The sequence below is a fragment of the Amphiura filiformis genome, chromosome 3 (assembly GCF_039555335.1).
Source record: "Amphiura filiformis chromosome 3, Afil_fr2py, whole genome shotgun sequence".
In the NCBI taxonomy this organism is placed as follows: Eukaryota; Metazoa; Echinodermata; class Ophiuroidea; order Amphilepidida; family Amphiuridae; genus Amphiura; species Amphiura filiformis.
The window spans coordinates 38360249-38382560 of NC_092630.1; the positions used below are offsets into that span (position 1 = coordinate 38360249).

Sequence of the window (22312 nt, forward strand, 5' to 3'; positions counted from 1 at the left end):
GTCCCATTTTTATTCATTTTACTCTTTGCCGTTCCCATTTTATCCATGAAAAATTTGCCCCTGGCTCTCCCCTGGCTACACCACCAGTGGGGTGGCAGAAAAGGGGCAAGGTCACAAAAAGGGTGGATCCAACTGCTAATATATCTAGATGAATGCTCCCATAATGTAAACAAGTGAAAAACTCATTTTACATTTTATAAAAGAGTGTGTATAGTTAAAACCACTCCAAAGGGAATGAAATCACTCACTAAAAGAGTGAAAACCACCATTTTAAGGTATGATATATAAGGAACAAGGAACATGAAAAAGAGTAATGTCCTCGAAAACAGAGTCAAGTCCCTTATATTATACTTTGAAGGAATGGATTCTCACTCTTTTAAGAGTGATTGTCACTCTTTTAGGAGTGATTTTCACATCCTTTGGAGTGATTTGCACTCTTCTCACTCTTTTGGAGAGTGAGTTTTCACTCGTTACATCAAGAGAGTACAGTTTTAGTATTCAAAGATTTGAAACGTGCTAAAAATAAAGTTGTGTTACAGAAAGTTACATGTGTTACAAGGAAAGTTCCATAAATTAAAAAGAAAGAAAAAAGGATGGGGACTTATTTACTTTTCTTCAGAGCAAAATGGCCCAATAGCTATGCCACTGATGCCAGTAATGATCCCTTTTAATTATAAGTTACCCTTTAAAAGTAACTGAGTCTCAGTTAGTGTAGAATAATCAAGTCCGCAACTAAAATTATAGTTTGATGAGAAAGCTACATGTCGTCTATACCAATATCTTTAAATTTTATATACATCACCTTTTTAGTTGTTAAATCATAAAATTCAATTTTTAGTTATTTCTTCTCAATTTTACATTTCGAATGTTTATAAAAGTGAATGTGCGACTTGTTGATTACATGTTCCTAATCATTTGCATTTTTAGATAATAGTTTGATGATATCAAACACTGAATATCCATTTGGTAATGGCACATGTACTGTCATGTGACTTTGAGTCATGGGCACTGGGGAGCATGTGGTGTAGGGTTCCAATCTTGGTGGCACCATATTATGTTGCACATTTGTCATGGTGTTTTAAACCTACATTATTTTGCCACAGTCCACTACCAAGTGTATAAATGGATACCAACTTTATGCTATTGATAGGTACTGCATGAAGTTGGGTCCAATCCCTTGGTGGGTCACTTGTTGGGGGGATTGGCTTGAATAAAGTCTACTTTTAATTGTTAACAACAATAGTTCAGACTTCCCCTCTTCTCTGTGGTGCATTGTCAAATGAACAATGAGAGTACTCCGTCCTTTGGAGGGGATGTTAAACCATCAGTCCTGTGTACAGAGTGCCATCCCTATACATGTAATCACAGTCAGTTTCAAAAAGAGTAGGATGTCCCAATCCACCCTGAAATGTTGCCACTGTAACTGGTACTGACAAAATACCAGGACAAAATTGGCCAAGTTTGTGATGTTTGTCTTCCATTCGGCCTTATATATAAAGCCAAAATTATCCGTATTTTGGCCCTTTTCAGCATTAAAATTGCAAATTTTTGCATATGCAGTGTGCACACATCCTGGTTAAAGTCATTTTTTGGTAGCGGGTTAGCTGGATTTTGCAATTTTAACCCACCTTGAAATTTTGTCCACTGCTAACTAGACACTAAGACAGCGCCCGAGCACCGATACATGAAAACCAAAGTTACACATAAAATATATGGGACCGGTTACTTGCAGGCCGGATAGGTTACTTTTAGGAGATGCCTGTCCTGTGGTCTAGTTTATATGTGACCGTGACACCACGAATGAGCCGTAAATGTCCTCAATTGTATTCTGAGTTACAGTGTAAAAATGAGGCATGAAGGTCAAATTGAAATACCTATTTCAATTTGGTGCTCGTGTCATCCCATTTTACACTGTAACTCAGAATACAATTGAGGACATTTACGGCTCATTCGTGGTGTACGGTCACATATATACACTGTCTCTGGACAAGCAAACAACCTTTTTCTTTTGGCATTACTGCAAGTTTTTCATTCAAGTAATCAAAATATTTCTAGTAGAGGTGGTGATGTTGTTATTGTGTTCAGGTCACTGGGTTTTTTTTCTTCGTTAACCTAATTGTGGATAACAAGTTAATTAAATTTACACGTTAAAGTAATAAGTGAATTTTTGAGTGGTTCTCCAATTAGATTTTTAGTCTAGCTTTAGATTTTCAGTCAATTTCCTATTTTCAAATGCTGTACAAGCTTATGCAAATTTCTGCTTAGCTATTTATTTTTAAAATGTAGGATTAAAATCCTCTCCACCATTTGTTTTGCAATTAAGACCAATTTATCACCAAAATATATTTTATTACTTATTTTGTCATTTTTGAAATTCTGACAGCAAAAAGTTGCTTTAATGTTTTTGCATATTTCTGAAAAATGTTATGCAGGCCTAGAAAAAACCCATCAATATACTTTGTCCATTTGTAATAGAACTCTAAATCACCTCTTATTCAAAACAATTTTTATAAATCACATAATTGAATGAAATGCAAATTTGGTGCATATGTTGCACTTTTCGTAATCACCAATAAACCATGCTGCATCATGATACCCTAATTACACATATAACAAAGTGCATAACTGCAATTCATGGAGAGAGCTAAGCTAGAGATAGAAGCCTCATTAGTTATCATCAGTGGTATTATAGGTATGAGGCTATTTATAGGCAGCCCGCGTTCCTTCCTTCCTGCCTCTCTCATGGTGACATTCTCCTTAATGGTTTCCACAACTAGTAATTCTCATCCTCTCCTTGTTTACCTCTAATTTCTTGATTAAAAAACAAGTGAAGGCAATATCGTCCGCATTGCCCCGGGAGGTAGCGTCTGCCAAAATGGCTAAGTGTTCGATCATGCCACGAGCGGTCAACATTTTCTCTTTGCCATGTGCTAGATGAGGTTTTGCTTGCATGATAATTGTATAGGTGAAAATAATCATCCAAGATGTTGATTATTTCTTTCTTAACAATTATTTTGCTGATTTTGTCTGCATTTCTTTTAAAGAAAACTGGTCCCACAATTGTTTTTCTTTTGTTAAATTAAGCTGATAGTTTGCATATACGTCATAAATTCATCCCCATATTCCTTTGAATGCTCTTTTGGATGTGAAAACATTACATATAGTTCTTTGCTACTAAGAGCATACCATAAAACAAAATCACCCATGAAACTAATGTTATTTTAGATTCCACAGTGTATAACACATTCAAGTAATTGTGTCTATACAGTGGCCTTTTATTTCATGATCAATCAATCACTCTGCCACTAGGCGCTGTATATTTTCAGACATAGTGCCTTCAATATTTTAGTAGTTTGAATCTTAGCCCCTGGTAACTTGTCTCTGTAGATTCTTTGTAAATAAATAAGGTAGAAGCTTACTGTCCACTTGTTATGAATAATTTGGTACAGTACCATATGAGACTACATCAGTGGACATTTGTGTGATTATCTGCCCACAACTTTTCCCACTCAAATCTCCGCCAGAAGTTGTGTCTCCAGAGTTTGCAATTGCTATTCATGGAGGTCACACTTGCAACCCTGGGATGTTCCTGATTTTGGATTGGCTGACCCAAAAATATACCAAATTTGACAAAAAAATATACTGCTGTTCTGGACTTTGAAAATATTTCTATCCAAAATACATAAATTTTGAAAAGGCACCCTTATCTAAACCAGTTTGCTGATATGTTTGTCCTGAATTTAAAGTTAAGAGCCTGAATATGTTTTCTGATTCTGCTGCACATCCCCATACTACATGTCCTTTCCACTACCAGGTTCCACTAAAATTCTCCTGGGGTCGTGCCTTCAATAGAGGCCCTGCATGAAATTATTGATTGGCTCCAAACAAAGGTTTTCAACCGGTGTCCTTCACCGTAGTTATGGCGGAGTGCAGTCCATTCAATCAAATGTTGTCATCAACCTATTTGATCGTAGTGCAGGATTATGTGTGTGAGACGAACTGTCACGGTAGATTACAATCATGCTTTTGTTGAATGCATTTGAGTAGTCCGCCATATTTACGGGATGATACGTCGCATGCAAGGCCTCTATATTTTATTTAGTAGTCTGAATCTGATCCCTGTAGATGCTTAGTAAATAAATAAGCTTACTGTCCACTTGTTATGAATAATTGATACAGTATCAAATGAGACAACATAGGACATTTAATGTGGTTTAATATTTGCCTACAACTTTTCCCTATCTATCTCTCTATAGCTTGTCTCTCCGGAGTTCAGTATATTGCCAACCTCATAGAGATCAAACTTGTGATAGGGCAGTAACTTTGTACAGCAGTATCAAGTATCTCTGTCCATCTGTCAAGGATGAAACCCCGGATGAAACCTCATAGGAGGTGGACATGAGACCGTTCAACATCTACCTGGGGCTATTTGGATTGTAATTGCCCACGCGACACCGTAGTGTTTATTTATTTTTCAAAAATGGGAAAAAAGGGTACCTTAATCGCAAAGATATTACTCAAAAATGGAATCTCGGTATCAAGATGTCAACAAAAATGAGTTGAAATGAAGGTAAAATTCTGAGTGAAATTCTACTTAAAAACTCCTCAAAATGTGTGCTTTGTTGTTGGTTTTTCTTCAGGCCTCATGACTGATGGCTACTGGCAGTTTTAGGTATATTCATCACTCATAACATTAAAATACTTCCCTATATTAGGGTAGGGTAACAACTGGGTAGTACTGGCTTTGGGGCCATTTTACACCAATGAAAAATACAAGTGCCCCTCCCCAGACCCGGGCCCCGAACTTGACCTTATATATCCAAACTTATGAGGTGATCGATATCATTAGCAGCAATCCGGCTTGAAATGTGGGGAGGGGGGAACTAGTCAAAAAGTGGCTGAAATGACCAAAAAATGGGTCATATTGTTGATAGGGGGGAGGCCGTCCCCCGTCCCCCCTGGGATTGATGCCCATGATCGATATCATGATTAAAATTTACAAGAGCTATGTCCAACATCATTTGAAGCTTGTTTTAAATATAGTTTATACCAAGCTTGTTTTTATTTCTTGAAGTGTGCACAGTATAAGACTCATTATGGCTTCTTATTATTTGCCAAGCAGCAAAAATCCAAGCATTTCCTGTCGCATTCAGAAATGTTTTAAATTAATCCGTAAAGAATCTGAGAGAGCTTGGTAAAAAATAAAAGAATATTTAAAAGCGCAATCATTTTTAATGCTGATATATATAACACACCAGAATAGAAATACTTAGAAGTGCAATTGAATACACAGGAAGAGAGAAAACATACGAGTACTGTGATAAATGTAATACAATCTGTCTGTATAGGAAGTTGAAACAGTTCATATATCGGTTCGGAGTATGTATATTATTCATAATATTGAAATGTCAAGGTTGCAATTATCAAAGTAGAAATAAGAAAGTTAGAAAACAAAAGGATTCAAAAGCGCTGTGGGAGGTACGACCATCAAGTTTATTGATAAGACTGGTAATCATAGGATCTTGGGTATCATATTCTTGTCAAATAATGATGTTTATCGGGTTTCCTCTTTTTACTATACAAAAACTGTATAATGAGTGATTCCACAAGAGAGCTTGATCCACATCAATGCGATCTCACAGGATACGCATCCATAATAGAAAGTGTCTGACGTGGCACTTGGATCCGCATCCAGGAAATGATCGTGTGTGAGCAGTGAGTATAGTTTTCGAATGTTGCAACACTCATGCTTTAAAACTACTATATTCCTAGTGCTGCTGACCCCAAAGGTACACTACTGACCAGCTACTTTGTGGCTACTCTGGAGTACCAGTGCAGTACCAGTGTGTGTACCATATGTGTGATTCTGATGTGTGTACTGTAGAGTGGCCTACCATGAGTACCAATGAAGTAGTTGGGCAGCAGTGTACCTCTGGGGTGGCAGCAATAGGCATCTGGTATAGTGGTATACTATAATCAGCTCTTAAGGGATCTGGAATGAGCGTTTTGAGCGTTTCGACAGCATTTTCTGTGGGACATGAGAGCACATCAGACATATCGAATTGCATTCTGAATACGAAGAATGTCTTTCTGATATCAAATAATTTTCATTTTATGAAATTCACGATATAATACAAATTATTAAAATTTGATATTTTTCACATTTTGGAGATAACAGTCCTCAAAGTAAATTTTATAAATTTAATGATATATTCTTATAGTATATGTAGCTGGGATAAAAAGCCGACGATCAATTGACAATTTTGACCTTTCATATTGAAGATATGGATTCTTTTCCCAAAAAGACCTAATTTTTTTGGTGTTTTGGGAAAAAAATTCATATCTTCAATACGAAAGGTCACAATTTTCAATTGATCGTTAACATCCCACCTACATACACTTTAGGTAGAAATCATCAGATTTATAAAGTTTACTTGAGTACTGTTAAATATCAAAATATCAATTTTTAATGATTTGCCATAAAATGTGTATTACATTGCAAATTTCAAAAATCAAAATTATTTGATATCAGAAGGCCATTCTTCGTATTCAGAATGCAATTCGATATGTCTGATGTGCTCTAATGTCCCACAATAAATACTGTCCAAACGTTCATACCCCTTCCCTTAATAGGCGGGAATTATTTGGTTTTTGTTACTGCGCGAGTCAATAAAGTTCCAACTTACGCACGCTTAGCTGTGTGTAGGCCATTCTGTATCAATCCACAATGTTATGAGTCCCCGCCTATTAAGAGCTGATCAGAGTATAGTACAAAAATTGCAATGTGCAAACAGTCCCAAAGTGTGCTACTCAAATCTGGATTTTGGGTGTACCAAACCGTCTCAAAGCTACTATGCAAATCAATCTGGATTTCAGATGTACCGCTTTTGTTGCAGATTACTAGATTAGTAGTGTCCCATGTGCTACTCTATCCCACATCGGTCTGGATTTCAGATGTGGATCTAGTGTCCTGTGTAGATAATCCCATAGAAAGCCATTCATAAAGGGCAATAGGGCACGGTGGCTCAGTGGTTACGGCCTTGGACTCATAATCTGAGAGCTTGCTTGATGTGCATGGGTTCGAGTCCCCGTCCCACCACTGTGTTGCGCCCTTGGGCAAGGCGCTTTGCCTCGCTTGCCTCACCCCACCCAGGTGCAATGGGAAGCTGTTAGGGGTTGTCACAGTCGTTGTACTGATGAACCCTGCGCCAATAGATGCAAAACCTGTCTGGACTAAGTTATATTTACCAGGTGGCAAACAGAGATACCTTATTTTTTAAAACAATTTAGTCACTTATCTTAGGATGAATCTAGTGGATGAAAAGAAAGTATGCCTATGCCCCATTAAGTTCTAAAGTTCTGTGTGCATTTTGCCCATTGTTGAGTGACAAACTGCATTTTCAGCTCTCTGCAGTGATTGTCAATCGCGATAATCAAATGTTAGCATTTCGGTCTTCTTGATGTTTTGTTGTTGCAGCATCCTGAAAACAATACGGAACAGCAAAACACATGTAAAAGGTCAACTTTATACTGGTTTAAAAATGTGTTTCTGCTCAATAGGACTGTTGAAACAAACAATGTAACACGTCAGTTACGCACACATTTTGTCACACTTGGTAGGCATCAGCAACATGTTAACCTTAAAGTACATTACTCATCATGTTTATATTGAATGGACAAATCGTCTGAGTTAACTGAGAAGAGGCTCTGTCGGTCTGTCATACCAGACTAGACTCGGCTCAATATTATCATAATTGGATTACATACAGCATAACAACATCACAACAGAATAACATACACATAATATTATACAACCTAATATTCCTGGTACAATTTAATGAATGCGAGACAGAAAAAAAAATGACTGTAGGGTTTAGGATATGTATATTTACTTGTCAGATGATCTGTCAGCTAAAGTTGGGATCAGAGGGGATAAATAGTGAAATAGTTGAAAAAGGTATATGATTACACATTTTTGTTATTATGGAGTGCAAAAAAGAACCAGAATGACATAATTCATTCATTCATTCATTCATTCATTCATTCATCATTTATTTCCATATCAAATAAATACATAATTACATACATCAAAATCAGACATTATTAAATTATCAAAATACATCAAAATTAGAAAAATAACTTAATTACAACAATTAACAAGACATGTTATGGAGGAGCAGGCTGGAAGGCCAAAAAGGCCTGTAAAATGCCTTCCCCTATAGGGGTAGAAACAAAAACAAACAAAAAATATTAAAAAAACAAAGCCAAATAGTACAGCTACAGAACAAGACAAGGACGGGGCTCAAAGATATTTATAAACCATAGGTTAAATTTGTTTTAAGTGCTCATAAGAGAAAAATATCAAACGTAAGTTGAAATTAATCCAAAATAATACAATGTAATTGAAAATTTCACTGGTAAGTCTCAGTTATTTTATTGTATTCTCATTCAGCAAACCAATTTTGTCAATATATCATAAGAATCAAAAGCAAACAAACAACAATAGTAACAAAAACAATAACAAATTAATAGCAAGAATAACAATAAATTAATTAATTAATTTAAAACAAAAAATATAGCCTACAGATACCGTTGAATGAAATGAACAACTCAATATTTTCCCCCATTGGGTATAATTTTATTTCATTTGATTTCTGAAGTAAGATGATAATGTTAACACACAAGTTGTTTAGAAGTACAAGAGCTTTTGAATGTCTGCGCATCTAACCAGCAGATTAACCCTCCTATGTATTGCTACTTAAAAGCAGAAGCAGACGTGACTTTCATCAAGACGTAACATTGCATTAGAAGAAGTACAAAGTCCTTCATATGGACTTCATTAACGCAGATACACGATGCATTCCTCTCGTCTTTTAAAGTGATGTCAAGAAAAGTCATATCAATATTAAAGCATGGATAACATTATGTTAGGTTTTTAGTATACAATATGTTTTAGTTCTGGATGGGGTTGATTCTAATGATTCCAAAAGAAGCATTTATTATCCAGTTTTTGTCAATACAGGTCAGGCAGGTCTTGATTTTATTTTGGATAGGGTTGTGTCGCAGGGATTCTGACAACTCGCCCTGAAATTATGGAAAAAATTAACAAACCAGTGACTTAAAAATTTACTAATTAGGCTAGATTTTTATTTGACTTCTATTCAAAATGAAACTTTTTCACAATTTTTTTTGACAATTTTCGGAAAGTTTGTAATAATGAAAAATGAGCAAGAAATTTTTTTAAAAGCACTCTTTCTCTAAATAAGCAAGGTTTCTCCTAATTTCAAACCTATTCCTGAGAACAAGAGAAATTCAGCTCTTCTGTGTCGCATATTCCTGCACCCACCTGTTCACTAAGGAACCCCTGCCCGGGGGATGGATGCGGGTAGTATTTTGCATTTCTTATATTTCACATATTCCTCCTACCATGCAATGTATCTTTTTTACACGGTTTTAAGACCTAAAGTTTTAAATCAAACATACATCTTGACATATTGCACAAACCACATTAACATCACCGTAAACTCTTTTTTTGCTTCTTTTCCCCCCTCAGGCTGTCACACTGAATAATGTTGAAGGCTTTAGGTAAAGCATTTGCGGAGGCGTTGAATTTGCTACATGATGGCTTTGTCTAACGCTCGCTCCATTTAAAACATTTTATGTTCTTAGGGAATTTTATTACCTACTTTCAGATTGTAATGCTCAAAGCTTATCATCAAATACAAAAAAAAAAGATTCAAATTGAAAAGGTTCAAGATTATGGAATTCACTCTCTAAGGGTGTTATTCTATTTCATTTTCTCTGAAATACAAAGCTGCAGTTTTGGTTAGGTTTTTTTACTTTACTACAATTGTTTTATAATATTTTTGTTAATTAAAACATTTTAGCACAAATCCGCACAAGAATTTTAAAATTTAATGCAGTAACCCTTTTCAATTTTTGAATATTACAATTTAGTTTAAATTTTCTTCACATTTCTTTTTAAAATTGATTTGAACAATTTTATGATTATGGTATTCTCTTCATGGCTTTAGTATTATAATACTGCATTTCATATTAGTATTATGCATGCAGGTGTTAACATTTAACACACAAAAGAATGGTAGACAGACTACCATATTTCTACATAGTGGCTAGAACCAATTCATAACTCATATTTATTACAGAGAATCCTCTCTTACGCCAACTTATCAATTATCCATCAATTTGTTACAGCTTCATAATGAGATGATTGGTTTAATAAACACTTTTATTCAGTTACAAGATATATTTACAGGTGAATAGATTATCATTTACTGAATTTTGCATCACAAAATCGACATATTATTCTAAAGTTGCCTGTGATCAAACTACCATGGGAATGTGAAATGAGCAGGACTGGTGTATTAAGTTAAAATGCCTCCTCTCCAGTTGCAAAGTCTTATAACCTCTATCCAAACACTCACAGCTCATAGTTGACCTCGAGTTGTGGGGTATGAGTTTTTTGTACCCAAAATATGCACATGTCATTATGACTCTATATAAAAATATTGCTGTAGAGAACTGTGACCTAATAGATGAGCATGTTTGCGATGGTAATGCCAGTGGAGTAATTGTCTTAGACAGTCCAGATGGGATGGGATGGTTACTGACGTCATAACTGCAATCGGTCATCCTCGTTATCATTCCGTCCACTGACCGCTGACTATTATTAGTTTTTGCATTATGTAAGATATTAGAAGGGGTATTGACTGGACAGAAAATGCTTTCATCATGTGAGATCATGTGGATTGGTATTGGACTGGATGTGTCCTTGTTTGGTAGGACCCAATAAAATTGTTTAATGGAAGGACCCTTATAAATATATATAGGACCCAAGAAATATATAGGACCCAAGAAATATATAGCAGTTGGCATGCAATAAATATATTTGATGGTATAATACTTAAAAATGAATTACGTCTGTACACACCAAACAGCACATCCAATGTTCATATGGTCTATGTGCAAGACCCAACAAAAATATTTTGTTGGTAGGTTCCTATATAATTGTTAGACGGTAGGACCCAATAAAAATATTTTGCTGATAGGAGCCTATAAAATGTTTTGTTGGTAGGATACTATAAAATGTTTGACAGTTTAATCAAAAAAATGTTTGATGGTTGGACCAAAAAATACCCAATTTGATTGCAGGACCCAATAAAAATGTTCGATGGTAGGTCCCACTTAAAATGAGTGTAATGAAGCTAAAAGTAATTGATTATGGACTTTTTACATACAACAATGTAATGAGCATAAAAAAGCATTAAGATACTTTACATACATCTTATAAACTTTGTATTTTGCAGTACTTTATTTATATTTAAAAATTGTCTTTGTGTTTTGACAGATGCTGAATAGGGACACATGTTTTGACCCCTAGGTACCTAGCCCTCCCCTCAAAAAATACCTGATGGGTGGGAAAATTACTGCAGATCAACCACAATTTCACTAAATCCAATGGATAGCCTGTCCTAGCCTCGGTCCTAAACTGAAGCACTGACTGACCGATCACTCAAAATCAATGGATTCGATAAATTTGTCCGTGAAACTGTTATGTCTACAGCAGAATGTTGATTTTCCTACTATGCTATATGTTTTTCTCATACTAATTGCTATTGCTATATTGATTATGACACTATTTATGATCTAGTATGTTGATGATGTAAGGCAGTGATATATGTATTAGTTGATCTTGTCGGGGTACAATGAGAGATAGCCAACAGTATTGTAGAACTATGCTTTACTTCTAATGTTAAATGAGCCTATATAGCAGTATCTATAATATCTGTGATAACTTTGTATTCATCTTATATCTGTGTTTGGTTATAAGTTTCCATACAAAACTTTGGAAATATTGTCTTAGATTAAAATGATGTCAAAGTCCCACCTCATTTCAATGCTTTTGTTAGAATGTTTCAGATCCCACCAGGCGATTTATAAATACGATAGGAAGGGTAAAAGCATGCACATTCTTTTGTCCCTAAACTTGAAATATTTTAAATTTTAAAACGGAAGTAGAGCATGGTATTACTAGGCTTAGCTCATGTGGTGAGTGTCTAGGAACAATAACCCTCTGTAGTTCCAGTTTAAGTCCAAATATGTATATATTATCTATTATATTGTCCTCTTTGCCCCTAGATCTGACCCTTCCCCATCCCAATTCAATTGTTAGATATATGTTGTAGTCACCAGCATTTGATATGCCTGGTATTTTGATAAAGCAGGGTTTTTTTTGCACTGACAAGATTTTATTATTCTTTTAATGATATTTTTCTCTCCACACCCCAAACCACACACACCCTTTATTAACAGCATATATGTATTTGTAATTTGCATTCAAACTATTTATGAGAAATATGCTAAGTCCCTCTTCTCCTCACATAAAGACCCCTTTCCTAATTGTTTTTCTTAATGTATAGGGTGTGCGAAACAAAATCAAATTAAGAAAGCAAACTCCAGCTATATTCCCCCTTGCATTTGATATATCCCACCAAAGATTCTCTTTTAATTTTGCCAACACCAGTGCCTGTGACTTCTTATTTACCACCAGTTTTACATTTCAGATCAATTGCAAATGTAGATGTTTAAATAACTTTCATTACTTATGCTATGTTTCTGTATTTCTTGTTTTTGTACAGAATCGAGAGTATGTTGAGACCGAGTATACATATAATGGAGTGCCCTTTGTACGTGAGTTAGGAGGAGCACCCTCCCCACCTCTCTCTACCAGTCCGTCTACGCATGGTAAAAACCACAACACAGGCTGCTGTTCAAGGTGGTCAAGAGGCAAACGCTATGAAGCCACACCCACCTCACCAGAAGAGAGCGCCCTCACTGAGGTCAAGATCCAAGATCCCAACAAGCCAAATATGTCGCGCGAAAATCTGACGATGGTCTCCTTCCCTAATAAAATTAACTCTATGACAAACTCTACGACAACAGTAACAACCGCCATCGTCACAAGTCCTACGCCAACAACAGCGGTAGAGGCTGAAACGTCAAATACAACGACAAGCCCCGGTTCGAGTCCGACAGATGATGGAAATGAGGGTGTGGTTAAAGTTTCAGCTCTATAGCAGCTACCTCAGCTGAGGAATGTTAGGAATGAATGAATTACTTCTGTATTTATCGCAAGCTGTATTATAAGAAGATTTATTACAAGGAAAAAATACAAGTCTGCCTTATGTGATGAATTATCTGCAAGACACTATAAAAACTTAACGCGGTGTTCATTTTTGGGATTTTCATTTTCTATGACATGTATGTGTTATGTTAAAAACAAAAAAGAGCACAAGAGAACAAGTTTTTTGTTGCCAACACATTGCAAGCAATGTGCATCTCTTAATTTGCTTTGTCTCTGTATTATGTCTGCACTAGGGCTTGCAAACAAACAATATGATTATAACTACCCAAAATCAGGGCCACGTACAGACAATTGGCACCTTTTAAAAGGGTATTCTTGTCTATAAATTGTTATGAAAAGACTCCTAAGGAGTGCTTCCATGACAACACCACACTTCACCGTATCTGTGATGTCATGTCACATGACTCCTAAGGAGTGTATCCATGGCAACCACGCTCCACCATTTATGTCACATTTTACATGCAAAAAGTGAAGAAGAAGAAGAAAAGTGGATCTGCAAATCCTCGTAGCTGAGAATATATGTGCTGGATGTTGACCGTAAACTCGCCAGAAAGGAAGGAGAGAGAGAGAGTGACAAAATGTGCGTTCATACGTTTTTTGTATGTATGTACACACCAAAAAACACATCAACCGATGTTGGTCTACGTACAAACTATCTCATGCATGCAATCAAGTATTTTTTTAACAAGTGGACAGATTTCAATAACTTGGCTAGCAAGTGGAGTCTTTCCCCAATTTCATACTCAATGTGTATTATGCATATATTGTAATAAGCAATTAGTGAAGTAGCGCAGCATAAATAGTCCATATTCCACCTCCCCCTCCCCATCCTGCTATTGCACATTATGCAATCTACCCTTACCCTTGTTTTCTTCTCTTAAACCCTCCCCCATGCCAATAATATGGCTTAAAACGCTCTTCCATATAACATATTGTCATTAGCATATAGTGAACTTAAGCTTATTTGTATCTGCTTTTTTTTTGGGTAGGTATTTATTCAAACCAGACCTAGACTGCCCTCTCCTCTTTGCACATAAGTTTTACAACATCTACAAACATATATTTATCAAAACTATTTTAAAAATAAGAAATAAAAGAAACATTGATTTCCATACGCCATGTTTTTAACTTGTAATATAATCAAACAACACACTCTTTCAAGCCTGTATAATCTACAAAAGATGCAATGTAAACCTAGTGTAATACTTGAGCCAATAATTTTTGATTATTCTGATATTTAATTAACAAATTGGCCATTTGCAAAAAAAAACTAACTATAAACTATTTAGAAAAAAAAATCAGGGTTTTTATGTTATTTTTCAAACAATTTCGTAATTATTGGTTTGTAAGGGTTTCAGTTGTATGGAATTTTGTTTTTTAATAATTATTTGTAAGCCAGAATCTGAAGAAGCACTAATGATGGAAGACTAGGCATCCAGGTACTTGGATGTCAGTGTCATCTTCTTGCCTGATTTTATGATCAGTATATTAGGAGGACGACAGTTCTGATATATAGTTATCTGCTATTCTTGATTTTATGAAAACAGGGTTTATAACTCATTTTTGGAAAAGAACATTTCATTAAGTAATTTATGATCAAAATCCCCAAGTTTTTCTTACATAATTGACTTTATATTTATTTACCTACTTGTAGAAACACAAATGGATAAACTGGGAAATGTCTGACTGAGCTGGTTTCAGTGCTGTGTATTTCATAGACCATGATCTTGTTATGTCATTCAGTGTCTTAGCTATATAGCCTCCCATCCACCTATCATTTTGGACAGGCAGTTGTCATATGGGACAGGCAAAATTAATGCCTGTGACATATGCTAAATTCTAACTCAAAACAAGATGAGACTACTTAATGAAGGCTATAAGCAATAGCCATTTTGAAATGACTGAACACCCAGTAGGTACAGAGGTTCTGGTTAATGTTTTCAGTGTCAAATTTTGGACAGGCCGTTTTGGTGAACATGATTGGCACTTGTGAAATTCTAGCTAAGACCCCGTGTCATTATTAATTTGTATCAAATGCAGATGAAAAAGTTCAGATTCAAAATGATCCAAAGGCTGCCTTGTGTACTGGGCTATTCCATTTGAAATCCGTACCCCCCTGTGGAGGATTTATCTAAAGGCTTCTACAGAGGGAGTATGGGTTTCAAATAGAATAGACAAATTGGTAACTTCCATTTGAAATGCTCACTCCAGTTGTGGAAGATATAGGTAAAGCCATATACAGGGGGAGTATGGGTTTCATACTAATTAACCCTTGCCAATTTCATTTAAAAACATACCCCTTCTGTGGAAAATGTTAGCTAAATCGTCCACAGGGGGAATGTTGATTTCAAATGGAATAGCTCATTTTGTGTATCAATTATGTTATTATTTGATGTAATGATATAGCTTTGTAATCACTAATAAGGGAGTGCTAATCAGGGTGAATACGATATTAAAGGTTTTAGTCAATTACAAAAAGAAACATAGACATGAAAATTTAAAATAATACTATTAATAACCAGAAACATTAACATAAGGCAGCACATATCCCATTTTGCATCGGAACTCTTCATTATTCGCTGTCGTAGTGTGATGTCAAAATCAACTGGTTCATGCTATCTGTGTTCAGAACCATGATCAAAATGATCACAATACAAAGTCAATCGGTTAATTGCCAAAAGGTGTGTAAACCTAGCGTGAACTAGTAACTAAGGTATGACATATTCACTACAATGGCAAATTTATGTCATCTAATGTTCCAAATGTGGTAATTAATGAAATATTTTGCTATGGTGTTATGAAGGAGACTTTGTTAAGTCATGGTTTATGAATATTCACAGCAGCTATGGTTCCAGTATGTCAGCATTGTGGTGGTAATATGGTGAACGAAATGCACTTTAAAAAAAATGGTGTAGTCAGTTTGACTAGATTTTGAATCCCGTGTGAAATTTGATTTATTAGAATTATTGACTAGACAATGTTGAAAAGAGTACAAGGGTATATCCAGGACATACTAGCATCTATTTTAAGGAAAAGACACTGGTTTATGCATATTCAAAGCAGCAGTGATTTCAGTACGCAAGCAATTTGCTTGGCAATATCACGGTAATGAAAATGCCCTTTTAAAATAGTGTAGTCAGTTTGACTAGATTTCAAATCTCTTATGGAATTTGATTTACCTGATTTATGTCCAAATTCGCTGTCTTAGTGCACGTTAGTAACCATTGGTTACTGCTCCAAGCTTGGGCTCATACACCTGTTCCGAATTTGGATATGCCATAGGGTTTGTGTTGTGATCATTTCGATCAGTGGTTCGTAACAAAGAAAGCGTGATCCAGTTGACCTAGCAACGGCCGTATTCTAACATGCACTACGACAGTGAATTGACTAAACCATTATAAAAGAGTGCAGGGTCATTGTACCAATCAGACCAGCATCTACTAAAAGGACAAGACACTGGTAGCAAAGATGTAATTGTTTGATTTAATGTGAAGAATGAAATGTCAATGATGTTGATAGTCTGCTAGAATAAATTAAAGGGCATAATTTGGAATAGTTGTTGGAATTTGGGGATTTCATTTTTCAAGCTAATGAATGGTCCAAAGATGACAGAGTGTGCTCCTTTTGATCATGAGTTATATTGCCAGGGAATAGTAATTTCAGGGTAGTAGTAATAAGGAATTTATGCAAAGTATGTATCTAGATTTGGTATTGGTTTCTGTTTTGTTTTCCCTGAGAGAAGAAAGTTTGAAGGTATAGATACAAAGTTGAACAAGAAGTGCTGTTTAAGCTTATACATCTCAAGTTTTGTCAACTATAGTGTACTAACTTGAAATTAATGTGTCGTACAAATAGAGGCATTTTCAAAAGTTCCATTTTGAAATTTATTTCAGTCGCCATATTTGCATAGCATTTAGTCTACTAATACAGCCACTGCACAACGTGCTGAAGACCCATAATGCACTAGCTGCGTCTTACTAATACGCTGTTCTTACTGAACATGTGCAAGTATTTGTGAACAATGCCAATAAATGATGCGTGGTGAAAAGTCAATTACTTTATATTATTAGATAATTGACCTTTGACCTCCCATGATTTGAAACAACATTCCAACACTACGACTTTGTATGCAAATTGTTTAGGAATGTTGTCCAGTTACAATTGTACAGGTATATACTAGAATCACACGATCAGCTGAATGGAAAATAAGAAAGATGGGTATGTATGTGTGTGAAAAAGGAATTTCAGTGTTATACATCAGTGAAAATGTGGTTTACTGTGGTGTAAATGGTAAAACAAAAGATGTTTAAAAAGAGAAACAGGAAATCGTAAAACCACATTTACCTTTGGTTTATATTTTCCATCTGATATAGAATTGGGATTTCTTTGGTGTGCTATTTGGTGCAACTCACAGTATTATCTTGTGTATGATGATGGTAGTATTGAACAAAGATATTAAATAAAGGAATGTGGATTCCGTCAGCCATATTGGATTGTCATGCATCATGAGTAAACCAGTGCACCTCAGACATTTTTCAGTAACTCCTGCAAACATGCCATGCATACTGAAAGATTTGTGCGCATAGTGCTCTGCACTGTCAGCAGCAAAATTGGGCTATTCCATGTCAAATCCACACTATCCCTGTGGAAGAGTTTGGAAATATCTTTCATAGGGGGAGTATGAATTTCAAAGGGAATAAACACATTAGAAGTTCCATTTGAAACTCACACTCTCTCAGTGGAAGATTCAGGTTGAATCTTTCTCATAGGGAGTATGAAATTCAAATGGAGCTGCCTAATGTGTTCCTCTGTTTGAAATTCATACTCCACCTGTGGAGGATATTTCCAAAATCTTATATTTCAAAATCTTCCACAAATGGAATAGCCGATTGCATTTCAAGCAAAATACAAACAGGTTCCTAAATGCTGACAATGAGTTGTTCTGAGTGCTTGGTAAAACGATTCAGAGAGGTATACAATATTCTCACTCCATGAAGAATAACATGCCATTACGTTTTGTTACCTGGAGAGATTTGATCATGTCTCACCTCCTTTTTCAACCAAATCGACGGTAATAACTCTTGTAGTGAGGGATCAACATTTAACCACAAATTGCCTCAGGCAAAAATCACTTCCTGGGAACCAAATACCGCACAAGGTCTTTTTTATGTAACTCATTGACCCATTTGTGTTAAAAACTGCCTCGAGCTATAATGACACCCTTGTGATCTGGTCAACTCATTGACAGATACAAAAGCGAATTCAATTTTTGATCAATTCTCTCCAGGTATTGAAACGTAATGCAATCATGGTGGATTCTAATACAAACATGGAGGATTCTAAACCAGTACAATTCCCATGGCAGTAAATACATAAAATGATTTGCTAATGGTTAAAGGAGCATTTCTTGATCCACAGCCTCACCCCCCCACATGCTGCAAAAAAGTTGATATTTTTATGGCAACAGAAACCTAGGACTGCATAATGAATGTGTACATAACCTTTCATGAAGATTGGGTCGTTTGACATGGACATTGTCTAATTGGTATTTTAATTACAATCACAGTGGCTATGGGGCTCTGTAATATATGCATTAAGTTCAATGTCTGAATTAACTGAAATTTTGGAAATTTTTCATGGATATCTATTGAACCATACTGTAAAAAGAGGATGTCAGGATCATGGGATGCTTCTGTAAGGCCTAAAAAAGAAAATTGTTTGATTGGCGTAACATAAAAAACAATTTAGGGTAGGTCGGTCGGCATTTTTTTTTTTTTTTAAAATTTTTTTTACACACATTTTAAGCTGTAAATTGCGTAAATTGGAACTTTTTTTACATTTTTTTTTAAATTTCAATTTTTTACAAAATTTTTACATTTTTTTTGCAAAAATATAAGAAAAAAGTCTAGGGTCAGGCCTATTTTTAGGGTCGGTCAGGTTACGCCAATCAAACAATTTTTTAAGGCTTAATAAAGGTTTTCAGTGTTGGAACACCCAAGTTGAGTCCATCTTAGTGCAGAAATCTGAGAGAGAGATTCCTTTATTTTGACCCATTTCTATTATTTTATGCTGTGATTATCACAAGTAACTGATGTATAGCAACTGAACATGGTTCCATTTGAGAAGGTATACTGGGCAATATCAAATATCTAAATAAGCTGTGAATGTAAGGTATCAAAGGTGGTGATTATAATTGGATGAATGTCAAGCAAGTGAACTTTGCCTCCTGTTTACCCCCATAGCTTGCGTATATAGCCTAACCCTGCCTTACCAAAATGGCATTAAAAAACCACGCCACAAATGTTTATGTAATAATTTTAGTACTTTTGTAATATTTATAATATTAGTCAGATATTTTTACAGATATTTATTGGTAGGGGCACCTAAGGTGTTTTTCCCCTGTGCAAAGGTGTATGTATATTAATTATAAATTACTGTAGCATAGTGTAAATATCTATATCACATATATATATACATATATATATATTGGAAATGGGAATGTTACACTTTTTGATGGTGTTATATCGGGTGTAACATAGTGTTTCTTCTAGTATCACCAAATGCATAACTAAAGCAAATTTATTTCATTGTTTCGTCTTTGTACAAATTTGTTTCCTTTTGAATTATTGACAATATATATCGGAGAGCATGTTATGCATTATGTGATACTGGGAGCGACGGCTAAAGACGTTACTTGAATTCTTGTGATGTCCTCTATTTTCTGAGGCAGAGCTATTAATATTGTGTGCCATGGCAAAGCTGTAGCTGCCGAGCTTATTTATTTTTGAGGGTCACTCATGGTGCTACTGACATTTTTTTCCCCAAGATTTGAATTTTTTGTTGTTGTCTTTGCTTGGATTGAAGTTTTGGACTGCTTACAAAAATCCTTCCATTAATACCGACTCACAAAATTATGTACATAATTATATTAATTAGTGAAATTATTGATTATAAATTACTTGATTTGTTACTTGTTATGCACAAGTTTAGAAACAATTTGGGAAAATGTTAGTAAAAAGTAGGAAGGGATAAGAGGTGAAACTTGCGGAAAGAAAGAGATGTAAAAACCAAGACCTGGATTTGATAAACGAGTAGCAGCTGAACCAGTTTTGCCAGATTGAAAAAAAAAAATGAAAAAAAACACTTGCCAACTAACTGGTGGTTTGAATTTGCAAATTTACTTGCTGATTTTGTTCCTCTTTCTTTGTTGTACATATTTTTTGAACATAATTGGTTCTACATCTCAGGTCAATGCAATTATTATTATTTAGGGCACCCTCTATGTAAAGGAGACTTGCAGTACTCAACTTTTTGAATGCACAAACTTTACGTCATAACAAATTGGTGGATGTTAACAACGTCCTCTATATTCCCTAGGGATTTGTTATCTGGTCTGCAACTAGGTGGGATTTAACTAGCTATGGATGCTTTAATATCGAATGACCACATGGAAAAAAAGCGCAGTGATTTATAGTGCGCTACGCACAGGCACAACGCCTAGACGTTGATCCACAAGCCTCAGCACACTTTACATGAAAAGAGTGTGAATTTCAAATTGGTTACCTGACTGGGTGACTCCACCTGAAATCTACACCCCCTATGTTGGAGATGATTAAGGTTGTGTCTTTCATAGGGGGTGTATGGATTTCAACTGGAATTGCACATGTGGGAGTAATACAAATTATAGCGAAGTCAGCATATGTACACTTGATATTATGCATGCAGATAGTTGAGTATTCGCGGTCTTGTGTCTTAGACTTTAGAAGGGGCCCTGCAGTAGCAATGTTAATTTTTATCGCAAACTACTCTTCAAGAATGGTACATATCATTACGTTTGAAGAGGTGTGTGTGCTATATCCTCCTTGTGGTTTATTTCTTGAAATTACGTTTGTTTGTTTGTCTTTCACATAAAAAGATCCATTAACGCATTGTTTTTGCTATGTGTATATGAATGCCGCATCCATGTGCAGACCGCTAAATAGGCAAATATGAAGGAATACTCATGACTATAAATACTGTATGTACAATTTTTCATAAGCTTTGTCAATGCCATATTCTCTATGTATTATAATAATGTACTATGTTGCACAGGAGAGAATGAAAGTGCCTCTTCTTCTACAAAAGTTTAAAAATTGAATGGTGTATTCACAGTAATTTACATACATTTACATAAATTTGCTATCATATGTTGTAAACTTAATTGGGATGTACTCCAAAAATTCTTTGCCATTCTGTAATTATATAAATTGGGCATCTGTAAAAAAATAATCATTGTTTTGGGCATATCACTATTGGTTTTGAACCTTATTTTCAATACATATTTTCTGCATATAAAATTATCATTTCAATTTATCTTGATTTTTGCTCATGGGAGAAGCTCTACAAAAAGGTGATGAAATGCTTTTCAATTTAATCAACAGCATGGAACACAGAAAGATTTCCTGCATTCGCCACTTGCACGGTTCCGCCATTATGCACTATATGCGGGGAGAGCCTCGAACTGGCAGCATCCATGAAAGGAAGAATTACGTAACCTTACACAGAATGTTATGACTGGTTCAATTCCCATTCATGTATGCTGCCAGTTCGAGGCTCTCCCCGCACATAGTGCATAATGGCGGAACCGTGCAAGTGGCGAATTGGCTGCTGGCACACAAAAGGGTTAAATGCTTTTATTTTATCTCAGCAGTTAAACCTTTGTGTGCGCCAAGCAGCTCATGCAGTTAACATTTGTATACTCTAAGCAGTTGTGATGATGATAAGGGAAATTTAGTAATTTTCAGTGGGCATGGGGTGTATCAACTATGACTTAATAGTTTTGAACACAATATCAGAAACAAATGTTCATAATTAAGCACCATACAAAACTCATACTCAACGAGGACCATCAAATTATACAGTACATACATGTACAGTTGCTGAACTGCGACTCTTCAGTTTGGAATGCATGAAAGATTTAAGAAGAAGCAAAAAGTGTTTTTTGGTTACACCCTGTAGCTTGTTGAAACTGGCAATAAATGTGCACATGCAATGCTAATTTAATATATTAAGCACATTTATTTGTTTGAGTACTAATGTATTATGTAAAATAACATACCTAAACTTTCAACATATTTGACAGCATTATACTGTCATGAAATAGGTGTT

At 35.4% G+C, this 22312-nt stretch overlaps 1 protein-coding gene across 1 annotated transcript in view; it reads left to right on the forward strand.

Annotated features, from left to right (window-relative positions):
• The window catches only part of LOC140148465 (potassium voltage-gated channel protein Shal-like), a 212254-nt gene extending 190635 nt beyond the window's left edge, over positions 1–21619 (forward strand). Inside the window, 1 exon segment of the mRNA XM_072170430.1 lies at positions 12660–21619. Coding sequence (XP_072026531.1) covers positions 12660–13097 — 438 coding nt within the window. The 3' untranslated portion in view covers positions 13098–21619.
• The last annotated feature ends 693 nt before the right edge of the window (positions 21620–22312 follow it).